The sequence below is a fragment of the Zerene cesonia genome, chromosome 19 (assembly GCF_012273895.1).
Source record: "Zerene cesonia ecotype Mississippi chromosome 19, Zerene_cesonia_1.1, whole genome shotgun sequence".
Lineage (NCBI taxonomy): Eukaryota > Metazoa > Arthropoda > Insecta > Lepidoptera > Pieridae > Zerene > Zerene cesonia.
In genome coordinates this window covers 5,346,135-5,362,528 of record NC_052120.1, presented here as the reverse complement: position 1 = coordinate 5,362,528, position 16,394 = coordinate 5,346,135, and the positions used below count along the sequence as shown (strand labels likewise).

Here is a 16,394-nt window from a genome sequence, read left to right as displayed (position 1 = left end):
ATATTTTGTACACAGTACATTAGTGCATTATGGGAAATAATAAAATCGTTTTATCAAATATAAACATGACTAAATTCAATTGAATATGTTTGATTTTATATTATTTTTATTTTTCCGAAAGCGCTCATTTGACATACAACAGTATTGCTACGTACCACAAAGATTGAGTCTAGAGATTACAGTGTACATAATTTATGGGGCAAATGGAGATTTAATTATCCATAATTGTTACATTACTTACGTGTACGTGGTATCTCTGTGCGAATCGTGCGATGGCAGTTTTGCGTTAAGAGCCAACACGGCGCGATAGAGTGTCCAAGATGGTTTATCCAATGGCAGGGAAACCCCGCCAGAGTTCAACACAAGCTTCAGAGAAGGCAAACGCGTGGTAGTACAGCTGGTAGTCTCCGTTAGAGTAGCGTCGCTTCCGCTCGCCGTAGGCTCCTTTGCTTCTTCCACGTCAGAATCATCATTTAAGGGGATATCGAGATCTAAGGAAAAAATAATTAATTACTTCCGAAGTCTTAGAAAACTTAGTTTGTAAGGGAAATTTATCTTTCATATCTTTATCAACTACAAAAAATACGTAAATTTACGTGAACTTTGATAGAAGGTATAGAGAATTAAAGAAGCTTAAGAAATATCACACGACTATTGGACCACTCTTAAGCTTAATCGTTACATTTTTTTTTTGTTTTTCTTTTTGTCGAATGTAATGCCTCTGTAAATGCGTTGCCAGTGTGTAAGGAAAAGAAAGGAAAAGTATACGGATCTCCGTATAAATACATACCAACAGTCTGGTTGAGATTGGTGCGTCCGGGGCGCGGGTCGAACGCCGGTATGAGCGCGGAGAACTGCCGCTTGAGCACGAAGTCGTCGTCCCAGGGCTTGCGGCCGCGCCAGCTGCCGCCGCGCGCCTGCACCGCCTCCAGCGCCTCCTCCTCCATCAGCGACAGCAGGTTGCGCGACACCTGCGTCCACTACGCGTGTTACACAATATGACACGTGTTAGCTAGAGCACTTTCATAATGTGTTGGGGTTTCGGGGAAACATCCCCGATGGAAATTGTCAAATAAAACATTATATTTCCTTGTTGCGTTGGAAGAAAGATATGCTTTGTATAAGTCGTGGTAAATACCTAAACTATAATATAATAAAAAATAATATGTTATTACTTGTGTCTTCTTGAACATGTACTACTAAAAATTATATACAGGTAATGAGTTTTTTCATAGGATTTAATAGAGAAGCTTTTATAAAGAATTTCATTGCATTGCAACTGAGGCACATTCATCCGTGTATTTTATATTTTATTACAACAATACTTTAAAACGTACATATTTTATAACATCAATGGTATGTTGATTGTCAAAAAATATTTTTTTCAAATGACTTTATAAGTACTTACTACCTCGTGATAAGTTGGTTCGTTTTCTTTGTCACTATCAAGAGCGTCGTCTCCCTCATCATCATCTTCCAATTCTGTCAGCAGCGCTGGAGCACGGCATGATTCAAGGAAATCTTCCAAAGACACCTTTAAAAAATATAAAAATTTATCAATTAAACTTTTGTGCTTAAAATAAAAACATATCTCAAATACAACACAATTTTAATTAAAACATAAATTCATTAAGTAACATGAGATACTAACCTGTTCGCTCTCACTAGACGTAGAAGTGAGTGAGAGTGTGAGTGCGTTCTGCGCATTTGGCGCCAATGACGGATAACTTTGCGCGGCCGATAGAAGCCCACCCGGGAAATTGCTCGAAAGTGCCAGGCGAACGAGGCTTTAAATTAATTTAAAATGGATCACAAATTAAATTTGGCGGTTTTGTAAACGCGTCGTTAAGAAGCAATTAAAATAACAATTAATCCAGTTAGCGACTTAAATAAATCACTCACCTCGGGAACAAGGAGTTAGGGTGATTACTGCGGTTGGAGCGTTGTTGATTTGTATTGTTCCGCGAGCCACTCGTTATACGACCCACACCTAACGACTCCAGAAGCCTTGCAGCACCCTAAGTATCAAATTTAATTTTTTAATACATTACAAAGATTTCAATTCAATGAGTAAACGAATGATTTGGATTTGATAAATGGTTCAATAACTATTAATTATTTAATGAACCGTTTATATGGATGACATCTAGCCGAACCGAACGCGCCGAATGGATCGAATTTTAAAAATCTTAACACAAAATCTTATGAAACCTTTGAACCTGGAAGAACTCTGGAAATCCTTGCCAAATCCGGATAATGTCATCAAATTCGGCGCGACTGATGAGGTCACATTGTATGAGTAGTGTACGATGTCGTACAGACACTTCTTCATTGTTTAAAAAACGATTTCTTTGACGCTGCCGATCCTTTCGGAACATATGCGTGTGCGACGCATCTGTGACATCGACCAGAGATTTACTGGAAAAATACCTGTTGTGTCAGATCTGGTTCGCTAGCGCTCATGGCACCGCTGCCGGTCTGGCCATCGTTCTTGTGCTCGGTAAACTGTCCCTCACCGTTCTCGTTCTCTTCACACTGTGCAAGTAGATAGTGGAATATTTAATTTTATGCCAAAATGAAATCAGTAAAATGGTACTACTTAAGTCTAATCCCATTGAATACTTCAAGTCTACCAAATAGAAAGCAATCATGACATGTTTCTACAATTGAAGCTTTTATACTAGATACTTACTATACACATATAAATTTTCTATATACTCATACACAGACATTATTTATGACATATTTTTTTAGATACTTTTATATACGATAAACTACTTTATCTAATAAACGATAGTGAAATTTCTAATCATAAAAACCCAAAGCTAATGATGCCGCCTGCTAATGAATGCACACTACATGTTATGAATTCTGCTACTGTATCTGCAACTAGGTCCGTATTTCAATTCGAATTGCTGTCTTGTACACATATAGAGCAACACGGTCTAAAAAATCTTCAGTGTCTGAGCACTTTTATAATACTAAAAACAAATGTTATAGCATATAAATGTTATAAATGTTATATTTTATAAAAAAAAATCATAAAATAGATTTTCTCAATGAGCGATTGTTTTTTCCAGCCAATCTGTTTATACACGAAAAACATCCTGACTTAAAGTCACAAACTTACTTGAATAGGTCAAATATCATATATTATGCGAACATATGTAACATCCCTAGATCAGTTAACGCAAAAACATAGCCGTGTTGCTCCATAGGCCCAATGTACCTGTATGTGCAGTCTGTTAGCGTTATTACGCAGCGTGTGCAACAGCGAGGCGGGCAAGGCTAGCAACTCGCTGGAGAGCAGCGCATTCGCACTGTTGCGCTGCGCCTCCCCCGAGCTGCGGCGCCGACGCTCCTCCTTCGCAACGTCACAACCGTTGATACGTCAATTACCACCCGCCTACACTCACATGCTATACGCGCAATTTTTATGCGCTTTATGTTAAGTGCGTGTGTGTGAATGAGGAAAAGTTTAGAGTATTTTGTGTTTTTGTTCGATATTGTTTTAATGGAACTGCCCTTTTAAGTTACATTTTGATTGGGGTATTTGAACGTCACTGTTGTAATGTGAGATGTTTGTTTGCACATACTATGTCGTAAAGTATAATTTATTTATCAGTGATCACGACGCAGTACAAAAATCTGACGTGTAGGATAAGAAGTGTAAAACTGTTTGTTGTGTATGTATGTAAACATTATGTATGTATTATAACATTTTTAGGCAATGGACGTAATTATTTGTGTCAGAATAAAGACCTACGTAAATTTTATTTTTTTAAATCACTATCAACGTTTAACATTCACGTTTACCATTACTCCCTGATCGACCGGCCTTAGCATACTAATAATTGACCTAGCAGTATTCACAAAAAATTAAATAAGTGACAAACGTTTACACTCAATAGCTGATTATATTAGTAGCGTACTTGCAAATGAAATATTTAGTAACAAAAAAGCACCCAAGAGACAGTCGAACTTGGGCTTACCTCTTGACTATTAGACTCTGGCACAGGCTCCTTTGCTGGGTACGGTTTGGTTATATCGGTAATGCTTGTGGGCCCCATTTCCATGTTGGTAAAAGACGTATTGGCCAGGTCTGCCATACAGTTGTTTCCTTCGGCACCAAGGGTTAAAGATTCTACGATTGTCGCAAGGTCTATAAAGAAATTTTTTATAGAGACACTAAGTAGATGAATCTGCTAACAGTGAAAATAAATCTTATGCGAGGAAATAAACGATAACGAGTATTCTAATTGAAATTCAATTTTTATTCATTATTATCTCCATGAATTTTAATTTTACTTACATATTAACAATATAATTAATTACAATAATTTTGAATAAACACACAATATTCACCAGTATTAATATGATGCGTTGAGTTGTTAATAGCGGAGAGGTCCGTAGCGTGCATGCGCGGGCGCGTCATGTTGCTGGCCATCTCCTCGCCGGATATGTTATCCGCAGACGATGCTTGTTCCGTTGACGCCACAGACATCTGTCACGAAAAATTATACTACATTTAATAACTATTCATATAGCAAAAAAACACGGTAACATATTATCAGTTTTGATTAAGAGCAAGGAAATTAATACATATCAATGGAAATCTTTTATTAGACTTATACCTACACAATTAATTTACCTGATTGTCGTTATTAGTAGCATCCGGCAGGCTTGGTGTGGAATGGCTCTTACGTGAACGTTGCGACTCGTATGTTCCTATTAATTTCAAGTCGAATTTTCCCTCAGCACCCATGCGGTAGGAATTGCGACCTCCATGATCCCATCTAAAATTTTAAAATAATATTTCAACTTAATTTAAATATATAAGTACAAAATTAAAGAAAACACAGCAGCTTATGCAGTGGACATAAAACAGCTGTATTACCTACCGAGCAAATTATACATTAGTCTGATGTTATCTTTCTATTTAAAATGAATCGTCAACGAAAAGAACAAAAATAAAATCGATTTCTGTATAGAACAAGAAACCTACCTAACGTCCACCCATCCATTGTGTAGATCCGACGTGACCGTGCCCATAGCTGGATGGGTTCCATCTTGATCTCTCCACTTCCAGTCCGGTCCGCGCACGACGCGTGCGCCCGCGCACAGACTGCGCGCGTTACGCGAGAATCGGCGCGTGCGACCGCCCGCCCCCGCGCCCGCGCCCGCCCCCGCGCCCGCGCCCGCGCCCGCGCCCGCGCCGCCGCTGCCCGCCGGGACGCCGGCTGACACGGTGGGACCGCCCACTTGCCGTGGTGCTGTTTCTACTACGCTCACCACCTTATACAGACATTCATGTTGCTAAATTGCTACGATTGTATAAGATGGATATCAAGTATTGTTACATTGAATATTTATTATTTTTCAAACATTTAGTAATTACGCTTCGGGATTTTTTACAGCATACTTATCAATGAGTAATTGTTTCGTGCATAAATTTTTTTGTTGCTGTTAGATATATTCGGTATCTATTGAGTTGACAGTTTAATAAGTAATAAAACAAGTAGTAATATTAAATCTAGTAGAGGAGCGCACTTTGTCAGACACACCTTGCCATATATCTCGAAGCCGGACAGCGACAGGTAGTGGCTCTGGCCGGACGCGTTCTTGCCGTTCTGCTGCACGCGCAGGTAGCGGTAGGGCGAGTCGGCGCGCACGCGCCACGTGGCCGTGCTGCCCGGCTCCTGCAGCGCCTGCTCGTCCGTGTGCGACACGAGCGTGCTCCACGTACCGCCGTCCGTCGACATCTGGGAGTTTGTTCATTTTCACATGCAATTTAAAAATTGATAATTATTGAGACTTTTTTTTTTTAATTATTAACACCACAATTTTAATTATACTACCAACCTTTATATAATTTTTAGGTGTTACTCGTAACATAAAGAACTGTATTTTTTTCTACTTTACCTATTTTAATATTCTGAAGGATAAGAGTAAAAAAATATAAATAAAAAAAAACATTTCAACAATTCATGAATCTCTGAAACTTCCAAAATAATTGTTGCTTTAGAAATGAATTTTACTACAAATAATTACTAACCTGGAATAGCCAATTCCTTAGTGCCGATCGTCCATAGCCGCGTGCATGACGCAACGTATACGCAGAGGGAACAATGTTAAGTCCCAAGTCAATGGCTATGAAAGCGCGTCTATCGTCATTAGTATGAACGTTTAACGGCTCTGGGGATCTTGAGAGAACGTCTTCAGCTCGACCGTACGGCAACTGCCTGCCATCAGAGGACCAAACACTAACGAGGCCATGTGCTCCCGGATTTACCCATTCACAGGTGCCTGCATTGCTTCCGATAAAATAAATGACACCATTTTCATCAAAATCATGCTGAAAAAAAAATTTGAATGTGTTGTTTCATCATTTTGCACAAGTGTAACATAATAAATATGCAATAAGAAAAATCGAGAACTAAAAAATAGAACTTACGTCATACGAGAATGTGATTGGAGCTTCTGCTTTAATTTTTTGTACAAAATTGTATGTAGGTCTCTCCATATCGTACCACTGGCGTGCTACAGACTTGGCAAGGAATTTCTCCAATTGACGAATCGTAGTTAATGCCTCTACTCTTAGATTACGACTCGTGCTACTTGATGTCGAATCTTCTGAAGTTTCGTCGGTTGCGCGTTCAACTCGTAAACTGCAATCGGATTATTAAAGTTAGAACATTATAAAATTATGCAAGCTTAATTACCTACCTTTGCTTATTGCGTTAAAAGAAGGAATAAAAGAAATGTCTAGAGATCGACTGAGGTATAGTTTATTAACATTTGATTACTATCAGACTATAATACAGGACACACATAAATAAAACAGCATGTTTCAAGCAACTGAAGAATATCAAATAAAAGTCAGTCACCGTATTCTCTTAGTAAGGTGGTGCAAAGCCGCCGGGTGAGTAGGAGGTGCATCAGGCGCTGGGGCGAGCACCGGCAGCCGCTCTACGCTCTCGAGCACGGCCACCAGCCGGGATGCGACCGTCGCGCCCGTGTCGCCCTCCATGAGCCACTCGCGGATGATGCGCTCTCGCTCTAACAACTGGCCGGGGACGTCTGTTGACACGCGACATAAAAATTGTATGTTTAAAACAGATTTACAGGTGATGCTAGAAAACGAACCAAAATTAGGTTTACTTACACAGCCAAGTATTTCATGTTTCCCGAAATGATCGACTAAACTTCTATTATTCTAAATTAACTTTGATAATACAATAGTGACATTTTTTATTTTATTCTTATAGAACAGCATTAACTTACCATTTGGCTGAGGTGAAAGTACTTGAAAAAGAGCAGGGGCCAATCCGGACGACTGTAATTCATAGGCTGACAATAATTCTTCTCCACACAACAGCTCATTGAGTTGATTTAGAGTGTCTCTCATCTCTTTCTTCCAATTATCTAAGAGAACAGATATTTCAATTAATTTAATACTAGAATATGAATTATTATCATACAATCCTTTATATATTATACTTATTTGAAGGTATCTTATGAATGACTTCATTGCATACCATTTGCTTCAGCAGAGACTCGGTGTAAAACCGCCAGTAGTGCACGAAGTCTCGCCACAGGCGGACGTGGTTGCCGACAAGCAGCGCTCGCTAAGTGACGCGAATATAAAGCGCGAGCTCGCTCTCCAACCTAATAAGTAAAAATTTAAATAAAGATGATATTATGTCCTATTCTAAATCAAAAAAAGGCCACAATTTATATTTATTAACAAAAAATGGATAAGTAAATAAAGTAGTAAGGTCATGTCATATTTTAAATTGAAATGACTAATAAGAAAAATAATGGAAAAATATAGAGAATGTTGCATGGTGAAAAAATAGGGTTGTTTGGCGCAGTACCGTGGATACCCTTTGACCCATAAAGAGAAATTATGAGATTTTATAAGAATTTTATCTTTTATAGATTACCTGTGCTTTTTGTGCTTCAGTTTTGGCAGACAACCGACTCCGCCCTTGTGTTACATTGCCATTACTAGCTGTTGTTGGACGACGATCTGCCCAACCACTAGCTAAATCAGGACCTTAAAATTTTGTCAATTTAATTTAAATGGATAACTATAACTGGTGATATAAATTAGAACAACGTAAACACATACCCAAAAATGTTTCGGCTGTAAATGAGTGTTTAGTTCCTCTATTGGACTCAAATATAAAACCTGGTAGGTCTTCGCGGAGTATGGTTGTTTGCTGTTGACCATCAGTGTTATGGATGTGTAGTTCTTTCTCCCTAGAAGGTTAAAAAATAGCAATATAATTATTATTTTATCCTAAGCATTTATATAAAATTACTTCCACTTCCTGTTCCATAATTTTTAACCAACTTTAAAGGTGTTTTTAAGTTTAAAGTGTAATTAGATAATACAATCTTAAAATATATGGATTACTTACTTTTTACAAGACAAAACCCAGTTTCCAAGTATTAACTTAGTATTGCTTGGCTTAGAAAGGATAGGCTGCGGCACGGAATTTTTTACAGATGCTCTCGCCCTTTGAAGTTTATCAATGAATTCACCACGATTTTCTACAAAGAAAATAAAGAATAGATTATTGTCAATGCCTACCTACCTACCTCTACATTTATACATGTCAGACCTGTGTGTTTGATAACTCAAAATGCTCTGTTTTTTTTTTTGGTTACTTATTGGTATAAACATCAGAGAGGCATATACTATATATATATATTATATAATATATATAGTGTAATCGTTTAGTCTGCACAGGCGACTATTCCAGATATCAAAAAACTTTAATCAGATATCTATAGCAATTTAGCGAATAAGTCAAATAACAATAACTTTTTAAAAAACAATCCCATACAGTTAATTTTTTAGTAAGTACAAAATGTTATATTCAAAGCAGATGTTCGAACGAGCCATCTATGACGAGCTGTATTTACAGTCCTCACCAGTATTATCAGTCTGGTGCTCGGGGCTGCCGCTCGAGTACATGGTGGCCAGCTTCCCGTCGAGCAGGAAGCGGAACCAGCCGTTGGAGCCGGTGCTGAGCTCGAGCGCGGCCGCGTCGCTCCACGCGTACAGCGCGTCGCGCCCGCGGCACAGCGACCACTCGCCCCACGAGTACGCGGTGCCGCTGGACAGCGACGACGCGTCCTCGCCGCGGGCTTCACCCACTGCTGTTGGGTTTGAATGCAGATTATTATATACTACGGAATATGATGTAGGCGCCACTTGAGTAGTTCAATGTTCGCTAATATGAACTTTCTTAATGGACCGATTCGTTGCGTAACGCGTTACGACATCAATCCCTTCCTCTCTCCCATACGCTTAATTAAGTTATCACTTCTGTCGCCGTCCCGAGACGCCCCCGCTTTTTTTGTAATAATAATTACTACTTTTATTATATTTTAGGAATGAAATAAAACTACAAATATATGTTATTCCCTATCCTGTCCCTTCAAGTATAATCTCAAAACTATTTTCAAGCAAAAATACTTAAAGTTTAAAGTAGTTGGTATAATATATTGCATACCTGAACCAATCACGGTAGCAGTTTCAACAACAGGCGCTGGATATGAAGCTGCCAATGCCTCCACTTTACTGAAGACGCCGAGGCGCGCAAACTGCTCCAAGTATATATCTGTCGCTTTCACCATCAACTCCTCAGCAATGCCCAAAACAGTTAAGTGGCCGTCGTCATCGTCCTGTGAGGAAAACAGAATTTAACTAATGTCGAAATATTTAACGCGGCATCAATACAAATTAGAATTACAAAGCTCTACATGAGCAAATGCAAAAGCTAAAATTTTATGGAAAAACCATCAATACAATTTAATGTTCTTTTTATTAATGGGCACTTTAAATTGACTACAACATAATAATTATAAAATTTAGTTTGCATCATGCGTTCTTTTTGTAGAATTATGGAATTTTACTATTTTACATGTAACATGTTACATATCATCATTCAAACAGTGAAATCTAATAAAAGATAATAAAAAGCTAAATGGATTTAAGGTTAAATAAAAAACAAACATCCACTCGATGCAGATAAAATTCGATGGTGTGATGCTTTGCACATTTTTTTTAAATTAGTGTAATGATAAATGAGAATGGGTGGGAAAATACAACTTTTCAAAAATTATATTAAATTAGTTTAGAATAACTATGCAACATTTATTTACATATTCGTATTGTTTTCCGAATATAATTAAATTATGCATTCACAACATTTAAAAATAGTATTTACATCTAAACATTTAACAATATGGTAAATAAACAAGAAAGCAGTGCTAGGAGTATTATAACAATGAAAGAGTGGAGAGGAAACAACCATCACACCATCGTAACTTTACCACGGGCGGGCGAATATAGCGACTGCGCAGATACCGGGACTGCGCCCGGCGACCCATCGACAGATCATCCTAATTATACAAATATATTCATTTACATACATAGCCAATGAATATTTGATTTCATGTAATTAATTTACGATTTTGTATTTTGATTGCGATTGAATTATGTAACAGAATATAAATTTTTCATACAGAAGGAATTCAAGTTCATATAAAATCATTTTTATCTTTTGATTAGCCGTTTAGTCGGTTTAGCCGGAACGACTGAACGCAACGGCGCAGCCGCGTAGGAGCGCGCTACACTGCGTTCAGAGCTTAAATCATTAATAACAACTAGATACACGATAAGCGCCCAAAAACGTTGTTATCAAGTGGCTTTCTAAATCCGATTATAATTCATACAAATAAAATTTATTTTGGTGTAATTGACCAATTAGGTACGTCGTAAAACACTAATGGTTTTAATTTAATTAATTGGTAAATTTTGTGAATACACCTCTAAGTGAGGCTAATAAGCTTAAATTTGCTATCAGGTTTGTATCTTTCGACTAGAATTAAACAAACACAATTTACGACGGGATTGTATTAATTTTTGTATCGGATTATATATCTAGTTGTTATCGATGATCGTAGGCAGCGGGCGGCTAGTGACCTGCGTGTCGAGCACTTGCGCGATGAGCCTGGTGAGCAGCGAGGCGGTGCGCGGGCTGGAGAGGGCGCGCAGGCGGTGCGCCGGCGCATAGTGCACCATCTTGCGGACCAATGAGAGGCAAGCTCGTTTCACGCCCGCCCCGCCGGCTGCGATGTAGCGGGAACAGAACACTGGTACCAATCGCCTTTACAAAAAGAAACACAACAACGTGTTAACCATCAATGGATATTGAAAATATTGGTCACACAATATTCGTTTATGGATATACTGTTACTTACTCTAAATAAAGTGCAGCCATCTCCTTATCCCCTGTTTCGGGAAAATCTTCGTCATTAGATGACGCCGGCGAATCCTGGTTACTGACTACAAGCCATTCTCCGGGACACTGCAATATTGCAGCGACTTCTCTATGGCCTGTTAAATTATTAAATTATATTTTAGAATAGAATATAGCTTCATATTAACAGATACAAATTGGTAAATAATAACACTATTTAAAGAAAAGAGTATTAGCTGAATTAGAAACATTACATTTACATGAACTTTAATAAATTTACATTTGTAATAAATATATATAAAGAATATTTCCCCTTTTTTGTGTTAAAGTAAGTTTAGAATATCAGCGCAAATAAGAATGATTCTTTTTTACAAGATAAAACATAAGTTGAAAACTCATAAGCGGTAGGCATTGAACACAAATGTTTAATAGTAAACAAAAACAGTTATGGCATCATTTTGACATGTTTCAACTCACTGCAAATTAAACGACAATTAAAGAATTAAAGGATACAAACTACAAGCATGTATATAAGCAAATATGAATATTAGTATGCCTACTGAATGATCCATGAATGAGTTGTCGAAGGAATCGCTAAAAGTTGATTAGTATATTGATTAATGAAAATGCTATAATACAAACTGACCGGTCCGTTTACCTTGATCGTGCCTTTCTCTTGCTTTATCAAGTGGGGTTTTACCATCCTCATCTCTAAGATCGGCATTGGCACCATATCGCAATAGAACTTTAGCAATTGCAGGCCTACCAAAACAAGCTGCATAGTGAAGAGATGAACTACGTTGCCCGCGATTTACATCAGCGCCTATCAATAAAAAGATGATAATATTGTATTTCTATCCAACTTTAAACAATTAAAGAAGAAATACATGACCAATCCGATAAACTTTTACCTTTTTCACATAAAAACTCCACCATTTCTCTTGTTCCAAACGCAGCAGCCCAATTCAATAGGGTCTGGCCTACGTCATCTGTAAAATTGACATCAACTGCACCACTATTTACTGCAGACATTAATGCATCCGTATCTTTGCCTCTTATACAATCAATGAGTTGTCTATGTGACTTATCGCGCACAGAGCCCTCTCCACTCGCAGTCACATTTGAAGACCCAACTGCAGATCCACTGCTGCTTGTTGATGCAGCTCCGTTTCTGTTTAAACTACTGAAAAATCCACTATGAATTTAAATATTTATTTGTGACAAGGATGATAACAATATGCAGATAATTTAACATATGTGAAAAGAAATATACTATTATCTTTATTGTACTGCATAAATTTATAAAAATTGTGAAAGATGATCTGTTTTTATTTCGTACATTATAATAAGGGTATTATTTTAATAAATAAATAAGGGTATTATTTTCAATTTAAACATTTAATTAAATAAATTGAATGGTTGTTCCTTCTGTTATTAATATACTGCAGAATAAATACGTACGTCTGTATAGCCTGTCGCCCTTCACACAACAGTACAAGCAACAGATCAACTAAGCGCATGCATTCCAAACTCCAACGCTCATCGGATTGCACCGCCGCTTCTATTGCAGAGCAAAGATCTAAACGAACTAAATCCTGTAAATTGAGAAAAACATAAACATTATACATATAAACCATAACATAAATTTAAAAATTTAGTAAATATAATGTACAAATAAAATTATTGCATTCAAAATTGTTATTTTGAAGAAGAAGAATTTGTAGTTATACTTACGTGGGTTATCTGTTCAGAACCACGACATAAGGTTGTTAGCAAACTCACTGTAGTTGACACTGAGGGTACTGAACATTTATCATCACTATTCTCAGTGCTACCAAGGCGATGCACCAATTCTTCAATTAGTCCTATTAGAAAAATAAACTAGATATATTTACCAGATTTAGACAGTATAACAGTATTTAAAACAAGTCATATATTATTTTAAAACAGTCTTGAAAATAGTCCAAGAATTGATTGGTTTATAAAATTAAAACAAGATTTTTATATGCTATATACACTTATCTATGGATGAATAACAATTTATTAGCTTTTTTATTTAATTCTGTTATGACTTACCATGTTCAGCAAGAGGAGCAGGATCAGCATGGGCCCTCGCGAAGCGATCAGCGAGAGAAGCAAAACAACGCAATGCTGCGTCTGCTACGCGAGTGTCACTGTGCTGTAACAGAGATGACAATGACGACACGGCATCTCCTACTCTAGCATCTCCTGGCTCCATCTTACCACAAACTCTGAAACAGAAGAATGAATATTAAAATATGTGTAGATTTGCATTATTGTTGTGAGTGAATGTCAGTGATGATAAATGAATAGTCACTACTATACAAGCAAGTCTAAAATCTAAAACACTAAAAAAATTAGAGACAGGATGCTATGAAAAATAAAATATACAACACTGAAACATTGAGAAATGTGAAATGAAAAGGTTAAATATTTACATTTCTAATATGAATTTGTATATTTATGAAAGGATATAAAATGTATTTATATATTTTTACCTTGACACAACAGCCATAGCCGAATGAAGGGTATCTTTATGCACAGAAGTGCCATAGTGGGTTATAAAATGTAAAACTGCAGGCAGACCTCCACCTTCCCACACTGCACCAGGCTCACGGGTGCACACCAATTCCAATACCTGAAAATTGCTTATAAATTAATATTTATATATTCTTAGTAACTTAGAATGGAAAAAGAAATGTGTCTAAAAATATTATAGTTTTTGCATATGTTATACTCATAACTCAATCACTTGAAAAATATTGTACATTTAATAGTGTGTAATGTCTTGAAAATTTATTAATCATCATTAGTCTTAATTATTACCCACCTTATATAATCCAATAATAATTAAAGCCATCAAATATGAAGAATATTAATTTAATCTCAAAAAGGTAAAATTGCAACAAATCTAAGTAATTTACCTTGATACACTGTTCAGCAAGATCTCGACTTGTTCTATTATTAGGGTCAACTGTGAGCAGTCTACTGCAAATAGCCTTCACAGCACCTTCAATTGCTACAATTCTGCGAGTGCATTCAGCTAAAAACCAACAATAATAAAAGATGATAGATGATTAACTTGTATATTATACTGAAATGCGAAAATCATCACTCATATCTTACACTCAAGTGTGTATATTCCAATCTATGCACATTTCATATGTCAAAAAAATGAAACCAACCTGAGACATCCAAATAGTAAGTAATTGCTCTGGCTGTGACTTCCAAAACATTATCAGGTGCATATTCATCGAGGAATATTTTGCACAAAGCCGGTAAAAATGTTCTTGGTGGACAGCTGAATAAACAAATTAAAATATATGTTTGAGTGAAATCACAATGCTATTTAAACATTTTATTGAGGATTTAGAATCATTACTTAATAAATATAGTAACTACCTTTCAAAGCACCTGTCCACATTATCTGACATGAGCAATAGCATGCATAGCTGCTCCAGAGCAATGAGTTGCATATCTCTCTCATCACCTTGACCGGTCAGTAACCACTCCAGCAATGTTTCTGGATCAACTTCCGCCATCTAATATTATAAAAAAGTATCTACTTTAATATTGAAGATATATATCTTCCGGTACAATTTTGTGAAATAAATTTCAACAATTAAGACAGTTTCAAATGTCCAATGTACAATTTAAAAGTTACAGTTAAGACTTTGTAAAACTCAAGTAAATAAATGCAATTGAATAAAATACCACAGGTAAAGATCATATGTAGTAATAATCATAAAAAATAACACTCATTATTAGGTATAAATTATTTTAATTCTTGTAGATCTTATACATACCTTGGGCTGTATTATCACCTTTTCCCTATAAATAAAAATCATAAGTTTAGGGTGTATCATAGATCATATTAAAAGTTGCGAATTTTTATGCGAGTCTATTTTAATTGAAGCTTTACCATGTTTGACGATTCAACGTAATGTTCATATAGGTAATTGTGTAACACAAAATAAGATCTACGCGATACTTATTTCCGTATTTTAAGCATTTGAAATGAGTTTTGTTGACTTTAATTATATTTAAAGCACATGTTCGTAAAATAAAATTAGATACCTTGTAAATAGAACTATTTTTATAATATTGCAAATCTAGAACGATATAAAGTAGGTTAATCTCCAGACACAAAAGAATAATGAACTGTTCCGTATGTGAATATAAAATTTTAAACACACTAATACATATGATCTCATGAGATGTTATAAAATGTTGTATCTAAATAATATTTATTGTGATTAAGAAAACAAATACCCACAAATAAATAAATAAATGGTTGATGGAAATGGACAATGAATTCGTAAAATGACATTTACTCACGTTAGATAATCATAACTGCATTTACCATGCAAACTATATTTGCTTTATTAATTAAACAACCTAGGTATACGTTTATTGCGACTTTCACTTAGAACACAATTCAATTACATGAGAAACATTTTTTCTAACAATTTTCACAACATCACTTAACCATCGTCATACCAGCGCAAAAAAATAGAACTGAAGTATAGAATATATAGCAGTAACAGATAATAAAGATTAAGAATAGGTAAGAAATATTACTGAGAGTGAAAATTATATTTATCTCATTAAATATACATATTTACACCTGTTCATTTGTATTTAATTTCAATATATATAATATAATACAATAATACATCAATTTATTAATTTTTACCTTTACCGACCTAGGTATTAAAGTTAATATATAAATACTTGCCATGAAAGGAGTCTCGTAGAGGCAGCGCTGTTAGTACTTAAAATAATGTTGCCAGTATTATTTAATGCAAATATCTCCAGAGTTGGGAAAAATAGATGTGATAGGTTGTAGAAATGGTCTTCATTGGATTGTGGATTTTTATTTATTTAACGTAAGAGTATGAAAAGCTCTCCATCTTTTTTATATAAAGGTCTCGAGAACAGAAGAAGCTTCTAAAAGTTTTTCTATCAATTATCACACTAATATTATAAATGAGAATGATTGTTTGTTTGGATGTTTGGATGGTTGTTGTCAGTCACGCTGAAACCACAGAACGGATTTTGATGAAATTTAGCATACATAGAGGGTATGAGCTG

At 36.0% G+C, this 16,394-nt stretch overlaps 1 protein-coding gene across 10 annotated transcripts in view; it reads right to left on the bottom strand.

Annotated features, from left to right (window-relative positions):
* The window catches only part of LOC119834681 (E3 ubiquitin-protein ligase Ufd4), a 22,920-nt gene extending 7,106 nt beyond the window's left edge, over positions 1-15,814 (bottom strand). For 2 of the 10 annotated variants that reach the window (XR_005288013.1, XM_038359120.1), the window contains exons 1-36: positions 15,639-15,814; positions 15,107-15,131; positions 14,703-14,842; positions 14,486-14,601; positions 14,225-14,343; positions 13,799-13,938; positions 13,356-13,531; positions 13,014-13,144; positions 12,741-12,874; positions 12,191-12,462; positions 11,926-12,102; positions 11,281-11,416; positions 11,003-11,186; positions 10,351-10,419; positions 9,528-9,699; positions 8,944-9,171; positions 8,427-8,559; positions 8,135-8,265; positions 7,947-8,059; positions 7,539-7,668; positions 7,285-7,425; positions 6,888-7,080; positions 6,455-6,668; positions 6,056-6,355; positions 5,565-5,762; positions 5,006-5,295; positions 4,652-4,796; positions 4,366-4,504; positions 3,993-4,162; positions 3,230-3,364; positions 2,431-2,535; positions 1,903-2,018; positions 1,652-1,787; positions 1,409-1,534; positions 791-980; positions 242-491 (exon numbers count right to left, since the gene is read on the bottom strand). Coding sequence is in view for 9 of the 10 variants with exons in the window: in XM_038359120.1 (XP_038215048.1) it covers positions 242-491; positions 791-980; positions 1,409-1,534; positions 1,652-1,787; positions 1,903-2,018; positions 2,431-2,535; positions 3,230-3,364; positions 3,993-4,162; positions 4,366-4,504; positions 4,652-4,796; positions 5,006-5,295; positions 5,565-5,762; positions 6,056-6,355; positions 6,455-6,668; positions 6,888-7,080; positions 7,285-7,425; positions 7,539-7,668; positions 7,947-8,059; positions 8,135-8,265; positions 8,427-8,559; positions 8,944-9,171; positions 9,528-9,699; positions 10,351-10,419; positions 11,003-11,186; positions 11,281-11,416; positions 11,926-12,102; positions 12,191-12,462; positions 12,741-12,874; positions 13,014-13,144; positions 13,356-13,531; positions 13,799-13,938; positions 14,225-14,343; positions 14,486-14,601; positions 14,703-14,842 (5,549 nt within the window). In the remaining variant the exon portion in view is untranslated. Of the gene's footprint in view, positions 1-241; positions 492-790; positions 981-1,408; positions 1,535-1,651; positions 1,788-1,902; positions 2,019-2,430; positions 2,536-3,229; positions 3,365-3,992; positions 4,163-4,365; positions 4,505-4,651; positions 4,797-5,005; positions 5,296-5,564; positions 5,763-6,055; positions 6,356-6,454; positions 6,669-6,887; positions 7,081-7,284; positions 7,426-7,538; positions 7,669-7,946; positions 8,060-8,134; positions 8,266-8,426; positions 8,560-8,943; positions 9,172-9,527; positions 9,700-10,350; positions 10,420-11,002; positions 11,187-11,280; positions 11,417-11,925; positions 12,103-12,190; positions 12,463-12,740; positions 12,875-13,013; positions 13,145-13,355; positions 13,532-13,798; positions 13,939-14,224; positions 14,344-14,485; positions 14,602-14,702; positions 14,843-15,106; positions 15,132-15,638 lie in introns of those variants that run through there. The other 8 variants (XM_038359122.1, XM_038359121.1, XM_038359125.1 and 5 more) reach the window with 8 other exon arrangements.
* Positions 15,815-16,394: the final 580 nt, after the last annotated feature.